This window comes from Zea mays, unplaced genomic scaffold (genome assembly GCF_902167145.1).
Source record: "Zea mays cultivar B73 unplaced genomic scaffold, Zm-B73-REFERENCE-NAM-5.0 scaffold_380, whole genome shotgun sequence".
Classification (NCBI taxonomy): Eukaryota; Viridiplantae; Streptophyta; class Magnoliopsida; order Poales; family Poaceae; genus Zea; species Zea mays.
In genome coordinates, this window is record NW_023367015.1 from 7,501 (window position 1) to 25,900 (window position 18,400).

An 18,400-nucleotide genomic window follows, 5' to 3' on the forward strand; every position below is an offset into this window, starting at 1 on the left:
AGTGGCGCCTAGCTTTTGTTTCCACACTTAAGATCCCAAGCTCCAAGGGATGGGATGGCTGAGATGAGTTCGCATAACCTACTCCGGTTAGTTCGGATGATCCGATATGATGGCAAAACTCCTACCTGCTATGGCAGCCTCTACGCTGTGGATTATTGCGAGATAACTTCTATCTCGTACTTAGAGCAGACGGAGAACCCCACTTTGAAACTTCATTCAATTGGCATTCGCACTCAACTGCTTTCCATTTTCTTGAACATGGGAACCGGCACTATTCGAATCAGTTCGTTAACTCGAGTTACACTACGAACAGAGTGCTGCCGTTGATTGATTGCAAAAGTCTGATTCCCTAGTGGCACTTGCTTGTTAGCTGAACTTATCTTTTCTTTCCGGCGAAGGGAAACATGGATCAGTTGCTGCTGCCGTAAGAATCCGTATTTTGGGATCTGCAGACGCAAGAGGAGCGTGCTAATAGAATCGAATACTACTTGCGAAACGGAACTCAGATGACTTGATCTTGATATTTAAGTATGTAATTTCGAGAAGCGGAGGGAATAGGCCCTTTAAGTTAAGCCCAGAAAGCACCTACTCTGGAATGCCTTGGAAATATGCTCACTCAGTTGTGAGAACAGTCTTTCGTTTCGAACAAGTGAATACGGACTTCCGGATTGGGAGATCGGAACTGTCCTTTGGGGTAGTGCGCCAGAAGATACCCGGCCTTTTTTAGCGTGGAATAGGAGCAGTTGTCAAAGAATCTCTTCTCTAGCGAGGAATAGGAGATCAGTCGTATTCTCGTTCTAGGAAAGGCGTATTATCGTTCTAGTGCAGCAGGCTATTCATTCTAAGATAAGAGTCAAGCTACCCAATTAGAGGAAGGGACTTCCGTCAAGAGTAAAGCGAATCGTTCTAGGAATGCTACTCCTTCCTTTTCTCGGTCGTATTATCGTTCTGGGAAACGCAGAGTTGTTGTTGATGGCATTGGCTATTTGCAGTAGAAATGGGGGAAGCAAGCAGTTCTTGGATTGGCCTAACCCCCAGAGGGCTTTCCTTCAAACTTCACTAGACGACTCCCCATATTCTACTGTGCAGTCAACTCGTTTCATTTTCTTTCATTTCACCCCATCTAAGTAAGGGCTTATTTTCCCTCTGAAAAACAAACAAGAAAAACCATCAAAAACGATGAAAAAAGACAGAAAAACGAGACATATTTGCACCTTTTCCGCACTGAGGAAAATCGTAGAACAATCTCCCTTTTCTTTGTCCGGTTAAAAAAGAAAGATAGGATAAGATAGGAATATAGGTACTATGAGTATGAGACGGACAGTATGAGTGAGTGGAAGGATGGAGGTCCTACCACGAACGGAAGTAAGAACCAAGGAAAGAGAGTGCGGGGCCTTCCGTTCCTACTGTACAATCTAAAGATCCGTCCTGTTGCGATGCGAGGAATAACATAAATATCAGTTCAATCACAAACACCGAGCTGCCACATACTTCTCTTGTTTATCGACCGGAGGGGAGGTTACCTACTATAGCGAGAGCGAGCGGCAGAAGCAGAAGAGAAGCAGATCCTTATACGATTCTAGAAACTGGCACTGGTACCTCCTCCTCCAAGAGGAACTTGGTAATCTAGGGCGGGCCGCATAACTAGTAAAGTGCATTTGCCTATACCACAGGACAGGGGTAGAAACTGAAGTAGAAGAGTGCAGAGTGCCAACCAGTTCACCACTTTGGTTTAGAATTTAGGTTTCCCAGAAGAGAAGGATTTCTATTTGATGGACCTGTAAAAAGTGTCCTTGCCATGATAAGACGCAGGAAACGACCCACCTACCGCTAGGAATGACTCTCCCCCCATGCATGCCCATGGGACTCTCTTTAGCTGCCTGTTTCAAAATCCGATTAAGTGGTTCTAAGGAATGGATTGCGAAGGAAAATAAATATCGATATCGGGGACGAGGGCTCTGCTCACCACTGTGATTGGGCTTCAATTTCCTCTTTTTACTCAAATATATCCATAGCTTCATTCCTTCCTTGCAAGGTTCTTTTTCAACACAGGATTTCGTCTTGCTTTCCGTTTCTATCCCCTCGGAATACTGCTTAGATCAGGCTGTAGGTACCGGGCTCACTCACTCAACCAGGGAAGACCACATTGCTTAAAACTAAAGAGAAGGACGTGATGTCTTTCGGAAGCGCCGGCCACCATGAACACGATATTGGCTCCGCACTAGATTTCTCAATAGCTACATAGTTCAAAAGTAGACAGTATGGATCTTCTTGTTCGGTCCTAGAGAAAAGGTCCTTTCGAAAGAAAAGAGGAAGGTCCAATGGCTCAAATTCTATGACCCAGATCCTGAGGCGGAGAATTCTTTAGAGGCTCCAAACTTGAGAAGTGGAACCGCTACCTAACCCAGCTCAGGTTTCTGAAGTGCCTGCAGCATAAATCAGTGAACAGGTTGGATGTGCAATCTAGCCGATTGCCTATTGCTTTCCATCAAGCAACTAATTGAAATAGAAGGCAAGAGCTCCAGTTCCAGTTCCTGTTGGGCAAGGGGGATAGTACAATCTACGGGACAAGCCCGGTTTATTTAGACCTATTTCTCTGAACTGAACCGACAGAAATTTGATACTGCTTGCTACCGCCTAACAAGAACATATAACTTTCCGATGGAAACTAGACCAACGCTTGGATCAAGAGAAGTGCCAGCTGGGTCTCAGGTATCCAGCGCCGGTTGTTAGGGAGATTAGTCGGCAGGCTTATCAGATTGTGTGTGCATCTATCCTTTCCTAAAGCTTCCCTCTACCCCTGAAACTCGAATCCCTCTTTGGCATAGGAATAGGAGCTGGTCAGTAGTAAGCATTTCTGGTTCCTTGTCTCTTTTGTGTGAGTGTTAGTCTATTTCCATTTCCCATCCATTCACCCGGAAGGGAACAGAACCGCTTTTCATTCACCACTGCTTTCCTACCAACAAGAGAAGAGAAGATATTCTCTGGCACTATCGCATCACGCGTTGCTGAAGATGAAGAGCAGACAAGAGATATTTTCTTCACTACCGAACCGATTCGCAGTTGACTTCCTTCGGCCCTTGATCTCGTTCCAAGAGATTTGATTCCTGTAAGGGTGCCGGTACTTATTCCCGGCAGGCGGAAGGATCCCTTTTGAGTGCCAGTGCTGCTCACTATGGGCCAAAACCAGCCTTTTTCTTTCGTCAGCAAACACCATCTGAGTTCATGGTAGGTGATATCGAAACGCTTCCCTATCAAATAGGTAAGGAACTAGGGACCAGAGTAAGGGATCTATTGATCAAGGTCATGTCACCTCACCGTTGACAATCTGTGTCCAAACCGGATGGAATAGAGGACATATCCAGAACAGGAAGGATCTCCTATTACTAGGGACTAGGGAAAAAGAGAAAGAGAAAGACAAGTCTATTTGCTTGGATGCCGGTTATAGGACTAGTAAAGTCAAGGATGGAAACTATAACGTATCCATTTCTGATTGTGGTTGGATCCCTGGGTGGTGCTGGTAAAGAATACTCATATCGCTCTAAGACATACCATGTTTATAGCTATCTTAGGCGCTAGTCTAGTATAGTAAATGCGGCGGTAATGATGATTTCTACTCAGCTCTGGCAAGAGTTTCTATTTCGAAGGGAATAGGTCTAGAGTAACTAGAATACCAGGCCAACTCTTTGAACAGAACGGAAAGAGAGTCCACTTCTGCATGGATCCTTCATTTCCGGAACAAGGAAGCTGGGCGTAGACCCGTTACTTCTTACTTTACTACGGTGGAGGGGATGCCATGATTCCAATGCGTATTGACTAGGTCGTAAGAGAACTACTTGAGCTCTAATACTTTGATCCTCCTATAGGACTCGAAACCAGTCTACGCCCTTGCCCTGTAGGAAACTAGACTCGCTAGTAAAGAGGAGGCGGATGCTTCGCTTTAGGCTTGGCTTGAGCTTCCGTTTATTGGAAAAGTGCCGTAGCTCTAGTTGGGAAACATTTCCATTCCTGTCTTCAACTGAACCCTGGCCAGTTCCCTGAGCAGATCCATTAGCATAGCAACAAAGGGTTGTTTTCTATCACGACAGATTCGCCTATTCCTCGCATCACAACAAGACAGACGTATCTCTTGCCAGGTCCTTTTCTGGATCTCATTCCAGGCCAGTTGGGAAGAGGATTCGCCAGACCTTGGTTTGGTTTTATGTAAAATTGGAATCGTGGCCATAATCAGGTATGGCACATTATGAAGTAACTGGAATGGGAATGGGGTCTTACTTCGAATTGGACACGGACGCACTATTGGATTTCCTTTTCTGAAGGCTAGGGCTATATCCATTAGTATCAAATGCCTTAATTGCTTTATTTTCTTTCTTTGGTTTAGGCGTTCCATTGCCTCAATCTTCACCATTGGTACAAGATCCCCTCAAGAACTGCTCTTTTCAGAACGTTCAATCTGAGTAGAGGCTGAGCCACACATCATCTCACCCATTGGGGACTTTTACTTCCTCTTCAGGCCTTGTAGTGATTTATGTGAAAAAGTGGAAATTCAATTTCCATTAGCCACCACTACTATCATGGGTACAGTCTGTGTAATCTTGCATTGTTCCTAGCTATGCTTTGTATCTTCGAATACACTTGACTAGAGCTTGCTTGTGGATCGAATATTTCAAAGAACGAATACTTCCGCATATGCCGACGGCGAAAGCAATCTCCTAGTGTCTAGTGTTCGTGGTCTCGACCTATTTTCCATTGGTAGAAGCCTGCCGTTTCTATCAAAGCTTTTCCAACAAAGAAGAAGCCCCATATTGCAGCTGAAAGAACTTACCCACCCGGCACCTAATGATACACGTACGTAGGTTATGCCTCTAATAGTATTTCCAACCACCAGGTCCGCTTGAGATTAATAAGATTTGGGCAGATGGGGGGGCTTTAAAAGCTTAGAAGCTGATCCCATCCCACACTTAGAATGAATAGTGCACTCTCCTCTCGTGGCTGTTGCCGATCGCTTGATTGAGAAGCAGCCCTCGACTCGGTCTACAACTCTAAGATCTCAGGATTGGCACTCTTGAGGGCGGACACCGGCCTAAACTCCTTCTGTTGAACCCCTGGAGAGGAGGGACCTCAGGAACATAAACATAAAACAGTGGCTTTCGGAAGCAAAGGTTGACCTCTTCGCGGCATTACTCTTTGGCACTATACTCGTATCCGTGTCCTGGTAGAAGATAGATCTCAGTCATGGCTAGAGGAATGTGATCCGTTGTGGAAAGGCAATATATTTTTGATTTCAAGCACAGGCGCAAGTATGCCACTTAGGGGGAGTAAGCACAGCTCGTCGTAGGATAGCAATCCACATAAAAGAGAGAAGTAGTTTAAGTTGATGCCAGTGTGGGTAAACGAACTCTTTAGCCGGATCTGGAGATGGCGACTAGCGCATAAGCCTGCTGACTAAACGAGCTGTTCTGGACTGGATACGAGACTGACTCCCCAGAGACCGGGGATCACTGAACCCTATTATTCCAAGCATGGGCTTTAGCGGAGAAAGGTGCTGCTCTAATGGCGAACCAAACAGCTTCAAAGCTCCGAGGGAAGAAAGATTTGACCCCCATTGAAACCTGTCTTTGAAAGGTGATACGAGCACAGAAATGTAGATAGCCCTCTAGTCCGGATGGATGGCAGTCTCTATCTAGTACGAGATTCCACTGGTTCACATCATTCACTAATCGAAAACTTACGTTCAGATTACGTTCTGCATGAATGCTTGCTCAAACCTCTAAGTGCTCGTACCTGGCCCAGACCTAACAAGTGCCACAGTTCTTAAGTATAGCGGATCTCATATCGGGCAGTCAAGCATTTCTCTAGTCTGGTTCAGAAGCCGCACCGTTGGCCAATACCTCTAGCAAAGATCGAGTGAGTTCGTTCTCACCTTTTTGATGGGAACTCCTTGCTTGAGTTCCGTCGACACCAAAAAGTATTGAATAGCGCTGACACTCCTTCCTATATTCCTCTCTGGCAAGTCCACGGCATCAATCAATACGAGTGAGAAGTGAAAACCTCGCTCACAAGCACGGGTGTCGAACTCTAGTCTAGATCAGTGCCAGTGCGGCACTACGAGTCAAGGTGCCGGATGATTGATCGAGGGAAGAAACCCCGTATTTTTGCCCTACCTCTGGAAACCCGAATCCAGTTTTCGAAAAGAAAGAAAGTTTTGCCGTGATTTTTGCTTAGGAAGTGAGTAGACGTATAATGTACCGGCATCTTCCACTGCTACGTATCCTCAACCCAGAGGGAGGTCTAATTATTCCTCCCTCTGGGATCAAATAAATGTCTTCCAACCCCCACATGGAATAGGGCTCTGAGACGCACCACAGAGCACGTAGCAGCGACTTTGAAGGTTTCGAGTCCGATACCATACCCTAAAAAGAATAAGAAGAGCCTTTCTGCTTCAATCGGCAGGGCTTCAGGAGTGGACTTGAGACGAAAACCTCGGTCAAATGCGCCATAGTTGAGATAGAATGGCATTTACCCGTGTTCAAGAAAATGGAAGTTTATTTAGAGGGTTGTCGCTTTGATCGATAGTGCTAGGCTGCTTAAGACTAAGACCGGCGTATTTCATAAGATTTCCTAAAGTTGGTTTATAGGGTCTGGGCCTAAAGAAGCATGGATGCCTGGAATTGCTATTTCCAATCTCAAGTCATATTTGCATTTGCGCTGAAGATTTGCGTAGGAAAGGTGGCCAGTCTCCTCCGACTCAAAAGCCCAAAGGAACTTATTTTCCATGCCCGGTATCGAGAACCTTCTCTGCCTTTTCCATGCCCGGTATCGAGAACCCTCTCTCCCTACGACCTTCTTTCAGGGATGCGTCTTCCTTGAATTGAATTGAACGGCACTTCGGAACTTGTGAAATACTTTCTTATCGCCAGGGCTCAGTTTATTCGAGTATTTGTGTTGGTCCGCACTCCTATCTCCTATCTACAGCTACCGCTATCAATTCCTATTCCCAGTTTGTTTCCTCTATCCCTTCCTAAAGTGGCAGAAGCATTCGAGTAAGAGATCGGCATCACACTAGTGAAAGTCAAGTAACGGAAAAGCATCTCCTAAATAAAAAGAAATCAATTAGACTAGTTTTCGAAACGATGCTCCCACAAAAGGCAAGCTTGTCCAATACGGGTTACCTTGGCCAAAGATAGGAAAATAGATGCATCTTTTCGGAAAGGAGATACGAACCTTCTCCTCTTGTACAACAAACAGGCCTCCCCAAAAGGCAGAAGCATCTCCGCTTGGTTATAGGCTGCCTTCAAGGAAATACGTGATACCCGTTCCCTTGGCTAGACTAGAGCCGCTAAAGATCCATTTGATGGGTTGCCTCTGAGGAGCTGTGCCGTCCGTTGACACCTTCCTCAAGTGTCTGAATCAAGTAATGGGTTTGTTTTTTCTCGTACCTGCATGGTTTCCTACTTATTGGCTTGAAGCCGACCCATAGCTTTGTTGTGGTGAGGATGACTCTATTCCTCTATTTCTGATTTCGATTTGATTCACGACTGATCCACAGTTCGATGTCTTTAGCCAGGGCAGATCTCCCAATCCGGAACGGAAGTCCGTATTCACTTGTGAGAATATGATCTTCCACACTGGCATCCACAGCTACTACTCGTCCTTACTACTCCTCGGAAATTGCAATTCATTCACATCTGCTACCAATACCAAGAAATACCAATACGGACTTCTTGTTCCAATCGAAACGAGCAAACCTGGGGAAGATAGCAAGATTAGCAGAACGGGAACCCCCCACGGGGAAGGGCTCTGAGACGCACCACAGAGCCCGTAGCAGCGACTTTGAAGGTTTATCGCCCATCGGCCCAGAAATCCATAGAAAGACGATTGAGATTAGTGAATGGCATCGATCTGAAGTTCATAGAATCTCTAGCGTCTCTTTGTTCGTAACAAATGAGTAACTTAACTACTAATGTGACGAATAGTGCCAGGCGTAGTGTATCACTGGAATTCGATCAGTCTGTTGGAAAGGGATCACTCTCTGATTCTGCTTCAAGTCCTGTGCGTGCCTGTTTCGAAGAATGCTATTCGCTCTAGTGGAAAAAGTAGCGATTTATGGCCATGATCCCGACCCGAACCCTCAAATGATGACGAACGGCTGACTTCACGTAGAACCCGTTATGCCAATCTGGATTCCACATCTGCTACAAGAAAATCGTCTTGAAAGATTGCAAATCAAGCATTCGTCCTTAGCGCAGTTCCTGAAAGATATCGTGCCAACAGAAAGATCTCGTTCCCGTAGATTCCGTTCGTTCCAGCAATCGTGCCGGAACTCACTGATCCATTCAAAGGATTTCTTTACCACTGCTCCCGATGGCCAAAGGACCGATATCTTCTTCTCACGCCTAGCAAAGATCGAGTTCTGTTCTCACTTCACTTAATGAGCCTATTTATCTGTTTTTATACCATAGATTAGATTCTCAGGGAGAAGTGGCGCACTTTCTCGAGCTATCTAAGCATCCAGGGAAGTGATTCCACAAGCTAGAGAGATTCTCCTCTTTTCTTTTTCAGAGTTGAGCTGGCGGATCAATGTTTGTCAAATCATTCTCTGTTGAGTTGAGTCCTCGCCGAAGGTGCCGTGCCGTATAGTACTTCCCCAGGTGCGCTATAGTACTTCTCCGGTTATAGGTGATAGGTGCATGGCTTCCGCTCATAAAGAATGAGTGAGACCGGCGCTCAATCAATCAGCCACCAGTAGAGGATAAAGGAAAAAGGGGTTCATCAATGAGAGGCGCATGAGATTCTGTATTGGCCAACTCTTTCTAACTATCACTAGGCCGGATACTCCGATTCTCTGTGGACGATTTCCTTCTCTCTCGTTCAATGCCCTTTGGTCTCGAGGATCACCATTTGGTGGGGTTGGGGTCACACCCGAAGTCGTATTGGAGAATTGAGCGGAACTACTTCCATGTGCACTCTTTTCTCGGGTCAGGAAGCCCTGTTTTTGAAGTGAAGCAGGAAGACCTCTTCGTCATCATTATTGGGGTATGGGCCCTAAATCATTGGAAAAGACGGTTTTCTTTAGGGAATTGACACGATATCGCCTCCTTCTGTACTAATCAATCAAGGGAATGGATGAGTTCACTTAAGAAGCAGGCCTGGCCAACAGAGAAGTCAGCTCAGGTTTCATCTCATCTAAGCAGCAGCCAAGCGATGATTCTGGAATCGTGCCATGCTTGACAGTTGGACTTCTCGCCATACATAGAAATGAACTGCTGATGAGCTAGCTATCCCCGATATGATCTGGTACTAGACTTCACACATGTTGCCATCGTATAATCGGAGAATCAACGCGGAAAGAAAAAAAGATGATTTTCGATACTAGGATGACTACTCCCGAGGCCTGTTTTAACTAAAGAATTTACAGGTGGCCCGGTCGGTAAACTATTCCCGAGAGAGGAGAAGCAGAAACATCAATCTGTATTTTCGTATCATATTCCAGCAGCTCCAATGCCTTAGAGCGGGATCTTATCTTCCTAGAAAGAAATGAGTGTTGCACACGGATAGCCAGCTACTCCTTATGAATGGGATGCATGCATATTTCAATTCATGAACTGAAGCTCGTAGAAATCCTTCCTATCCGCCTAGTTACCTATCCGGGCTTGTTTCGTAGAAATCCTACCTTGCTTTTGTTTTGAGAAAGACTATTTTTGAGTTTCTTCGGTGCAAAAGTAGGCAAGTCCGTTTCATATAGCTGCAAAAGTTAGCAAGTCCTTTTTCCCTAAGGAAACTCGATTTCCAATGAAAAAAGTGCGGATCACTGGGTCAAAAGTAGTGTTTTTCTAGTTTACCTCATAAATGCATGTTTTGAGAGCAATATTTTTCGGTCAAGTCCTAATCACTTAGCTGTAAAAGTAGGCTTTTTTCATCTCCCGAAACCTCCCCAAAACTCCACACCAAGCCTTTAGATACGCAAATATGAGCTTGCCTTGGCTTTATTGCCCTTATCGGATGGAAGTTACAGATGAGAAATGACGTATCTTACGTATCGAATCTCAAGTAACGGATGAGAATTGACGTATTCAAAGTGGAAAGAACGAATATCGATTCTCGTGGATGAACGGAGGAAATGGGAACTTGGTCTTTGCACTCTTCTTTCGGGGGGGTTATCCCATGACATGATAAAGACCAATCCAAAACTTCTTCGTTTCGTTGGTAGAACCAACGCCGACTCTTCTCTAAAATAATAGAGAGATCTTTTGATAGTATCACTTCTATCAATGCAATGAAAGAACTATCCCTTCCTATTTGTTTGTCCTAATGAGACAAAGAAGAGCCTCCTTCTTTACCACTTTAGGGGATGGGGGTGAAGGGGGGTTTACATACAACCGGGGCAAAGTGGTTTATGATTGAATCTCAGAGGCATTCTTATCATTTGGTAGATCCAAGTCCATGGCCTATTTCGGGTTCACTCGGAGCTTTGGCAACCACCGTAGGAGGTGTGATGTACATGCACTCATTTCAAGGGGGTGCAACACTTCTCAGTTTGGGCCTAATATTTCTCCTTTATACCATGTTCGTATGGTGGCGGGATGTTCTACGTGAATCCACGTTGGAAGGGCATCATACAAAAGCTGTACAATTAGGACCTCGATATGGTTCTATTCTCTTCATAGTCTCGGAGGTTATGTTCCTTTTTGCTTTTTTTTGGGCTTCTTCTCATTCTTCTTTGGCACCTACGGTAGAGATCGGAGGTATTTGGCCCCCAAAAGGGATTGGGGTTTTAGATCCTTGGGAAATCCCTCTTCTTAATACCCCTATTCTCCCTTCATCCGGAGCTGCCGTAACTTGGGCTCATCATGCTATACTCGCGGGGAAGGAAAAACGAGCAGTTTACGCTTTAGTAGCAACCGTTTTACTGGCTCTAGTATCCACTGGCTTTCAAGGAATGGAATATTACCAAGCACCCTCCACTATTTCGGATAGTATTTATGGTTCTACCTTTTTCTTAGCAACTGGCTTTCATGGTTTTCATGTGATTATAGGTACTCTTTTCTTGATCGTATGTGGTATTCGCCAATATCTTGGTCATCTGACCAAGAAGCATCACGTTGGCTTTGAAGCAGCTGCATGGTACTGGCATTTTGTAGACGTGGTTCGGTTATTCCCATTTGTCTCTATTTATTGGTGGGGAGGTATATGAAAGAAGGGAACGAATAAGTGGATTGAGGAATAAAAGCTCGAAGACAAAGAGAACTTTAAGAGAATGGAATCCTATTTAATATTAGCAATTCACATATAATCTTAAATAACGATCATCCTCCTCTGTGTGCAAAACGAAGCTGCCGTAGGTAGTTGTATTATTATGGAATTGTGTTTTGATTCCTAGTTTATAAACGTTGTAAGGTAACGTTTCTCGTTGGTAGTAGTTGTTGTTGGTTATAAACGTTAGTTGTTGTGAAGCATATGAGAATATGCCTGGTTTTGGGTAATATCTTAAGAGGTGCAACGTTCTCCGTGGGTGTTGGTACGAGTGTGGTTTTTCACAGGTCCGGAGACAAGAAAAGAGCCGAATTAGTGTAGGAATGGAGATTTCTACTTTCCGTAGTTGGGTTCGAACCTGAAGATGGTTTTGTGGTGTCTGCTTCGTCTCTAGATTATGCTTCGTCTCCAGAATCCCTACCCTAAAGAGTGAAATTGCGTAGCTTAAGGTAGGTGTTTCCCCAATCCGCGCAAAATAAACGTAAGGGCTGTCTATTGGTAATAGAATTGAAAGGGTAGAAGGTATCAACCCCTCGGCATTGTTGGAGAAGTTTAAGTGGGAGTAAGCATTGCCCCCTTACTTGTTCGTTGTCTATCTGTTCTACTAACCTAACCTGATGTCTACCTGTAGAAATCTATACTCGTTTGAACTACTCGATTGCTATTTTTTTGTCTTTCCTTTACTAATACTAACTACTAATAACGTGCGTGGAATAACGAGTTTTATTTTTTGGTCTGCTGATTGAAAGAGGAGTGTTAAAGCAATTCGCTTACGAAATCACAGTCCAAAGCAAAGCAACTACTTACTGGTTTAGCTCGTGTTTTCCTTTTTGAAGTAGTTTGGCAGACGCATCGATTGTTCGTGGCTGGTCACACGGCTCCGGTGCATCGGGCCACTCTCAATTGTGTGGTTCCGAAAAAACTAGGGCTCTTCTCGTATGAGCAGGCTTATCAACCACTCAGAATAGGGAGCTTCCAGCGGGAAGTCCAGCTTTGGGACGTTGCCCCTCCCTCGGATGAAAATAGATCTCGTGGAGACGGGCTTGACAAAAGTCAGTTAGCAAGCGGGTGTTCCATAAAAAAAAAATAAACTAGGATTCTCGGATGATTCAAGCTTTTTCAAGAGTGAGTAAGTCTCCCTACTCATCGGAAAATTAACACTCTGAGGCGCTTATTCCTATTCCCACTTGAAAATCTACAGCCCAGTGCTCCGCCGTAACTTTAGTTAGGTCAAGCCTGCTTTCCGCACACTCTGTCATGTCCTCACTTCAACCCCCATTCTTTAGGCACCGTAATTTCGCTGCTTCTTTCTTCTTCCAACCAGACAAAACGTATGGATCGCTTCCTGCTTCCTTTCTTTGGAGAGAATGGGCTACGGCACCTACAAGAGCATATGCTCGGGCATCCATCCAATTATGGAATATTCAGGCCAGCAGTAAACGAATGAAGACAATGTCAAATGTCAGTGGTCATCATCCCTATAAGAAATATGGGGAAGCTTTGTACGCAATCCAAGCAAGTCAAGCAGGGACACTGAATCGGTAAAGAAACCAGCCTAAAGAGTATGTATTCACACTGGTACAGAACATAGATCAGATCGTAAGGGATAGAGGGATGCAATAATAAAGAAAGATCTTGATTTTATCTTTCCTTCCTTCCTGCTTAGGAAAGTTCGAGTTGCCGGGCCTCAGAGCCAATTCCTTAAGGAAAATCTGGTTTCTTACTTTATTTGTGTGGGGACCCATATTTCAATATGTTCAATTAACCTCACACCGGACTTTGTCACTTTGAAGCTCTAAGGTATCTCGTACAAATACGCAGGAGTCAGGACTCATCTAACTACTCTTTCAACTATCCCTACTCTTACTTAAACTGTCCCCCTAAGAAGTCATCAAATGGTAACACGATGCCGGGTGTGGCAGGGATCGAAAAAAAAAGCATTAGCTCATTCGCAGAGAGAGAATGAGAGAAGGTGGATAATGGTTAGGGATGTAAGTACTAGAGTTTGGTAGGTTTGAATTGTGTGGCCAGGGGTATTGGTTACGATTCCAGTGGTCTTCAGGCGAGTTGACAAAACTACCCCTATGCGAAAAGAATGAAGCTGATGTGGTTGTTCCAATTTATGAAATTGACTTGCTCTTCTCTCGATTGAACCATTGCAACCAAGGATTGAAAAAAACTTCTATTTACTCGAGTTTCCATGTGATAGATTTTTCCTACGGAAACGTTTCCTTTTTTGTTAGAAACCCAGCTCTTTCCTTTCCCTTCCTGACCATGAAACAGGCTAGCGCCTTTTATGAACTCTTATCCAAAATCTCTCATCAATCAAAGTCTGTTCCTTCTACTGCACCTCAAGCACCTCCGGTTCAGGTCTTTTATGATTGTGACCAATTTCCTGGCCCGTTGGAAGGCCAAAGCAGCCCAAGTGATTGATCTCTCCCCAGAAAAGGAACAAGTTCGGATAATGATGAATAACATGAGTAGGCAATACCATGACTATTTCTATTTCCAAGCGATGACCACGCTCTTTGATTGAAGCAGCCACTCGTATTGAAGATGCTATCTACAATGGGATGGGACTCATGGATCACAGGTCAAAGAGGCAGATCCAAAAGGAAAGAAGATAGCCCTGGGGGGAACAAGCAAGAACAGTGAAGTGAATATCTTGTCTGACGGAAAACCAAAGACACTCAGGACTTTCACTCCGTTCGGCATAACTCTCAGCCGCGCCTTGGAAAATAAGCTTAAGAAGCATGCTGTACTTCCTCCTGCCAATATAAACATGATCGAGCCAACATTGTCGAGTTGGTAGTCTCTGACTCCCTCCTTATTACGCCAGCCGGAGAAAAGGGAGAAACCGATGGTAGAGACATGACTGGAATCCAGGAGACTGACGAGATTGAGCCCCCCTATCGTAAGAATAGAACGCGAAGCCAGGTTGATTGATGCCGATGTAGTGCATATTCTCGTAGGAGATGATAGTTTCATCACGAGCGAGAATCTCCCACCATCTGCTAGATCTTGTTCTTGGTTCTGTTGGCTACTCTCTGGTGGGGCCCACCCTATGTTGTCCCAGTGTGTAAACTTGCCTATGATGGGGTATTGATGCAATAATACATGAGGGCCGATGTAATTGCATCATACTCAAGAGGATGAGGAGGTCATCTAAACCCTAATACCTAAGTAGGATAAGACAATCTCTTTTATCCCTAAGCAATTTTATTGATAGAATATAGCCTGGTAAGCACTAACCTTGTCAGCAAGCTGAATAACCTATCCCTAATAAGCTAGCCCTAGTGAGTTCTTGAAAGTAAGGCAGTAGTCTCTAAGGACGAGCTTTGACCAGTAGTGAAAGTGAAAAGCGAATAAGAATTGATTTCTTAACTTATCTTTTTTCAAGTAAGAGTCTACTCTACTCTACATAGTAGGCTAGAACTAGGGCTCTACGGCTGGCGTCCACTTGCAAAGGACCAATTCGACTCTGAGTTGTCGTAAAGAAAATCCTTTGGCACTTTCATGCGTGATGGGTTGAAGCCACTCCATATAAAAGCGTTGTCAAGTAGGCAAGGTGTGGAAAGTAAGCTGCTTCTTCTATCAAAGAGATAAATAGGGCATTCCTTCCATGCCTATTCTTCAATGGAAGGTGCTCCATCCTCCTTAGATGTCACCAGCCCTGCCTGGGCGAGGGAGGGAAGAGATGGCTAGTAGGGATTTAAGAGCAGTAAGGCGAGCTATCGTTGTAAAGAAGAAAGTGTCTTTCAAAACTTTTTCTTCCAAAAGAAAAGTACTACTTTCGTTTTGGTGATTGAATGAGGAAATAGGGAAATGAACTCTTTAGTTTAATGAGCGTGCTCGAACCGACTAAATAGAAAAACCATGTTTACGAAAAATAGTAATTTTATCTGGCTCTTTTTCCTGTACTAACTCGAATAAGCGGTGGATCACTATGCTTTGGCCGTTTTTTTTTCAACAAAAGCAGTGCGAATCTATGAGTGAAAGCTCGAAGAAAGGGCACAGGGTCTCTAGTCTGGAAAGCGAATCAGCCCTTATGGGGATGCACGCTACGGAATAAATCCCGTTTGCCTTTCTGAAGATATATTTCTTACTTCTAGAGTGAAAAGTTTTTCACTACTTTATCTTTATCTTTATCACATGTTGTAATGTATTGTAAAGCATCTTGGAAAGCCCTTGATATGCTTTCTTCCTACTTGCCCGCATCAGAGCAAGCAGAGGTGGAAACAGCAAAGTCAAAGGTCAGATATAGCCTTCCCGCGCGGGATCGCCCTAACTAGTCATAATGGTATGCTGGGTATCGATGTCTTACTTAAGCTGGTGGAACGTAGTGAAGGAGAGCTTCCTTTCTCTCTCTCTATGAAGCTATAGATCATCTATCGGAGAAATAGGTCTTGCTGCCTCCTTTCCTTCTCCAGCTTCGGTCTCGCTCACGGATCTCAAGAGACTAAGAATCACGAATGTGCTTAGGTCCCTCCTCACACTCTTCGTAGTACCTCCAGTCTCCTCCACTAAATCATTCTCTTCAGCAGTATCAGGTGCCAAGGAATCCTTGTATTCGGTAAAAAAGCTATGCTAAGAATCAGCATATCCCTTGCGCAAGCAAGAGCGATTTATTAAATAAATCAAGGATTCTTGTTAAATATAAGAAATCAAAGTATTACACGCCAATATCCCTTTTAATCTATAATCAGGGGATTCATTCTTACTATAAGTGTTATGAGATCAAGTAGGCATGAGATAGAGGGTTTTGGTTGTAGCAGAAGCACCCTTCTTGGTTCTCCGTGCTAGAGTATCACTACGTTTGGCTTCATTTGTCAACCTTCTAATCCCTTGTCCTATAAGGGAAGGGATTATACCATGTGGCCTGCTATTCTATCTTAAGGGGAAACCACTCACTCTCTTGACTATCCTCCGTAAGGAGATTTGTATGAATGAAGCATCAACCAATGTTAATAGCCAGTTGTTGGATCAGAATAAACTACCCCAGTTCAGTCTTCTTTCCTCGTTCGGAATAGAGATCCAATACCTGCTTTCATAGAGCGGCAATAGCGAAGTACTCTTAAGATAAGAAGCATCTCGATGCGATGCCAAAACTCCTCTACATGCGCGCGGTATGAAGATCGAAGTAGCTCCTAGTCTAATGGAAGCCCGAGATCTTGATCCTAACCTACTCGTCTATGGTCCGGTAGACTTGTTGGCCACTTTGTGAGGTGCTACCTTTGATGCCAAGGATTATCGACGATCTGCTCATACTCATGGTATAGCTGCTGATGCTAAGTCTATCTATGTAGTGGATGTAAAGAAGCAAGTCGCACAACACTTCTCTAGTCTATCTAATGCTGGTGCAGCTTATGGATCGGCAGAGCACTATGCGACAAAAGTTCGGGCGAATCCGTGACACTAATGAAGTCATGGATAACCTGAACGTACAAATCTGCACCAGCGCGTAATTCCGAAATACATATCCTGATGCTGGTGATACATACGATCTCTCTGATGGCCCGAGGTGAGGGTTGTATATAGTTAGCCCTATATGTATCCTCTCAGGTATCTCCCTCCCCATACCTATACAGACATAGACTACCTAGAGTTAGAGTATTTGGGTATTGCTATCCCTACGCAATGTGTTGACTCGGTTTCCTTCCTGTGGTCATTGCTCTGGTAATCAAACATTAACATGACACTCTCTATCGTACTCTTTCTTCTCGGTATCCTAGGATTCGTCCTCAACCGAAAGTAGATAGATCATCCTCATGCTGATCTCAATTGAAATCATGCTGCTAGCTGTGACAGTACTAGTGATTGTAAGCTCATTCTCATTCGATGATATCGTAGGACAAACATCTAGTATCTACATCATCGCTATTGCAGGTGCAGAATAAGCTATAGGTATAGGTATTCTTGTAGCATATTACCGTCTACAAGGAGAAATTTAACTAAGCTAACATGTATCGTCCTTCGGGCCCTAGGGTCTATTCTGACTCTCCCTATGCTAGGTGCAATGGGTGCAGGACTCCTTGGACGTAAGGTAAGAAAAACTGGTGCACATATTATTACTTGTGTAGCTATGTGTACAACAGCTCTCCTATCTTACGTAGCATTCTATGAAGTGGGTCTATCAGGATCACCTGTATCAATTCGACTTGGTAGCTGAATCGATTCAGAATGGCACAGTTGACTGAGGATTCCTATTCGATAGCCTAACCGCTCATCGAAGACCTCGCTGTAGTAACTGTATAAGCACTAGTACACATCTTCTCGTTAAGCTATATGATATGGCAGGAGATACACACAACCAACGATTCTTCTCAGACCTCTCTATGTTAACATTCTTTATGCTTGTGCTCGTAGCTGGGGACAACTACCTAATTATGTTCCTAGGTTGAGAAGGTATCGGGGTAAGCTCATACCTACTAATCAACTTATGATATACACGACTCCAAGCTAACAAGTCTGCTATTAAGGGCGGCCCTTACTGTGAACCTAGTAGGTGACACATTCCTTAGCGTAGGATTCTTTGCTATGCTATTCCTATTCGGTAACCTAGACTATGCAACAGTATTAAGTATCGTATACTAATGAATATGCACTGACAATCACTGGACTACTATTCCTATTGGAACCATCCATTGCGATGTCTGCCTGATCGAACTCGCCCTCGGAGGAAAAACTCTCCTCTTTCCACTCAAGTATGTTGCACCGTATCTGGTGTGGTATCCTCTCTTTTGATATTTATGCTTACGAAAGCCCATATTGTAAATAAAGAGCACTTCTTCCTTATCCTTATCCTTATCCTTATCCTTAGTAGCTTGATTGCTGTTACACCTGTACTGCGGATCTTTACTATACTATGGCATTGGTCAATTGAAATCGTAAGAGGTTGAGAAGATCCTTTTCTCATCTGATGCTTTGTTGTTTGCTCCGAGACTCATAAGAGGTGAAAGAACACAATGTTACTACCGGATTTCAAGTGAGTGTACCGGTCTTGTCACTACAGATGGTAGTTGCCGAACCCATTGTTGAACACGCAGCCTTCTTACCGAGAAAAAACAAAATGCTAGTTCTAACGAACAGCGTTTGTCCCATCGACGAAGGCTAATGAGACTTGCCTTTCTTTGCCCTTGATTCTACT

At 44.2% G+C, this 18,400-nt stretch overlaps 2 protein-coding genes across 2 annotated transcripts in view; both read left to right on the forward strand.

Annotated features, from left to right (window-relative positions):
• LOC118475012 (ATP synthase subunit alpha, mitochondrial) overlaps window positions 1–11,196 on the forward strand; it is a 14,339-nt gene extending 3,143 nt beyond the window's left edge. The window contains exon 1 of the mRNA XM_035963809.1: window positions 1–11,196. This exon is cut by the window's left edge and continues 3,143 nt beyond it. The gene's annotated coding sequence lies outside the window, so the exon portion shown is untranslated.
• On the forward strand, window positions 10,327–11,242 carry LOC118475013 (cytochrome c oxidase subunit 3-like). Its single transcript, XM_035963810.1, has one exon. The coding sequence runs from the start codon at window positions 10,352–10,354 to the stop codon at window positions 11,192–11,194; it is 843 nt and encodes a 280-aa protein (XP_035819703.1). The 5' UTR covers window positions 10,327–10,351; the 3' UTR covers window positions 11,195–11,242.
• Window positions 11,243–18,400: the final 7,158 nt, after the last annotated feature.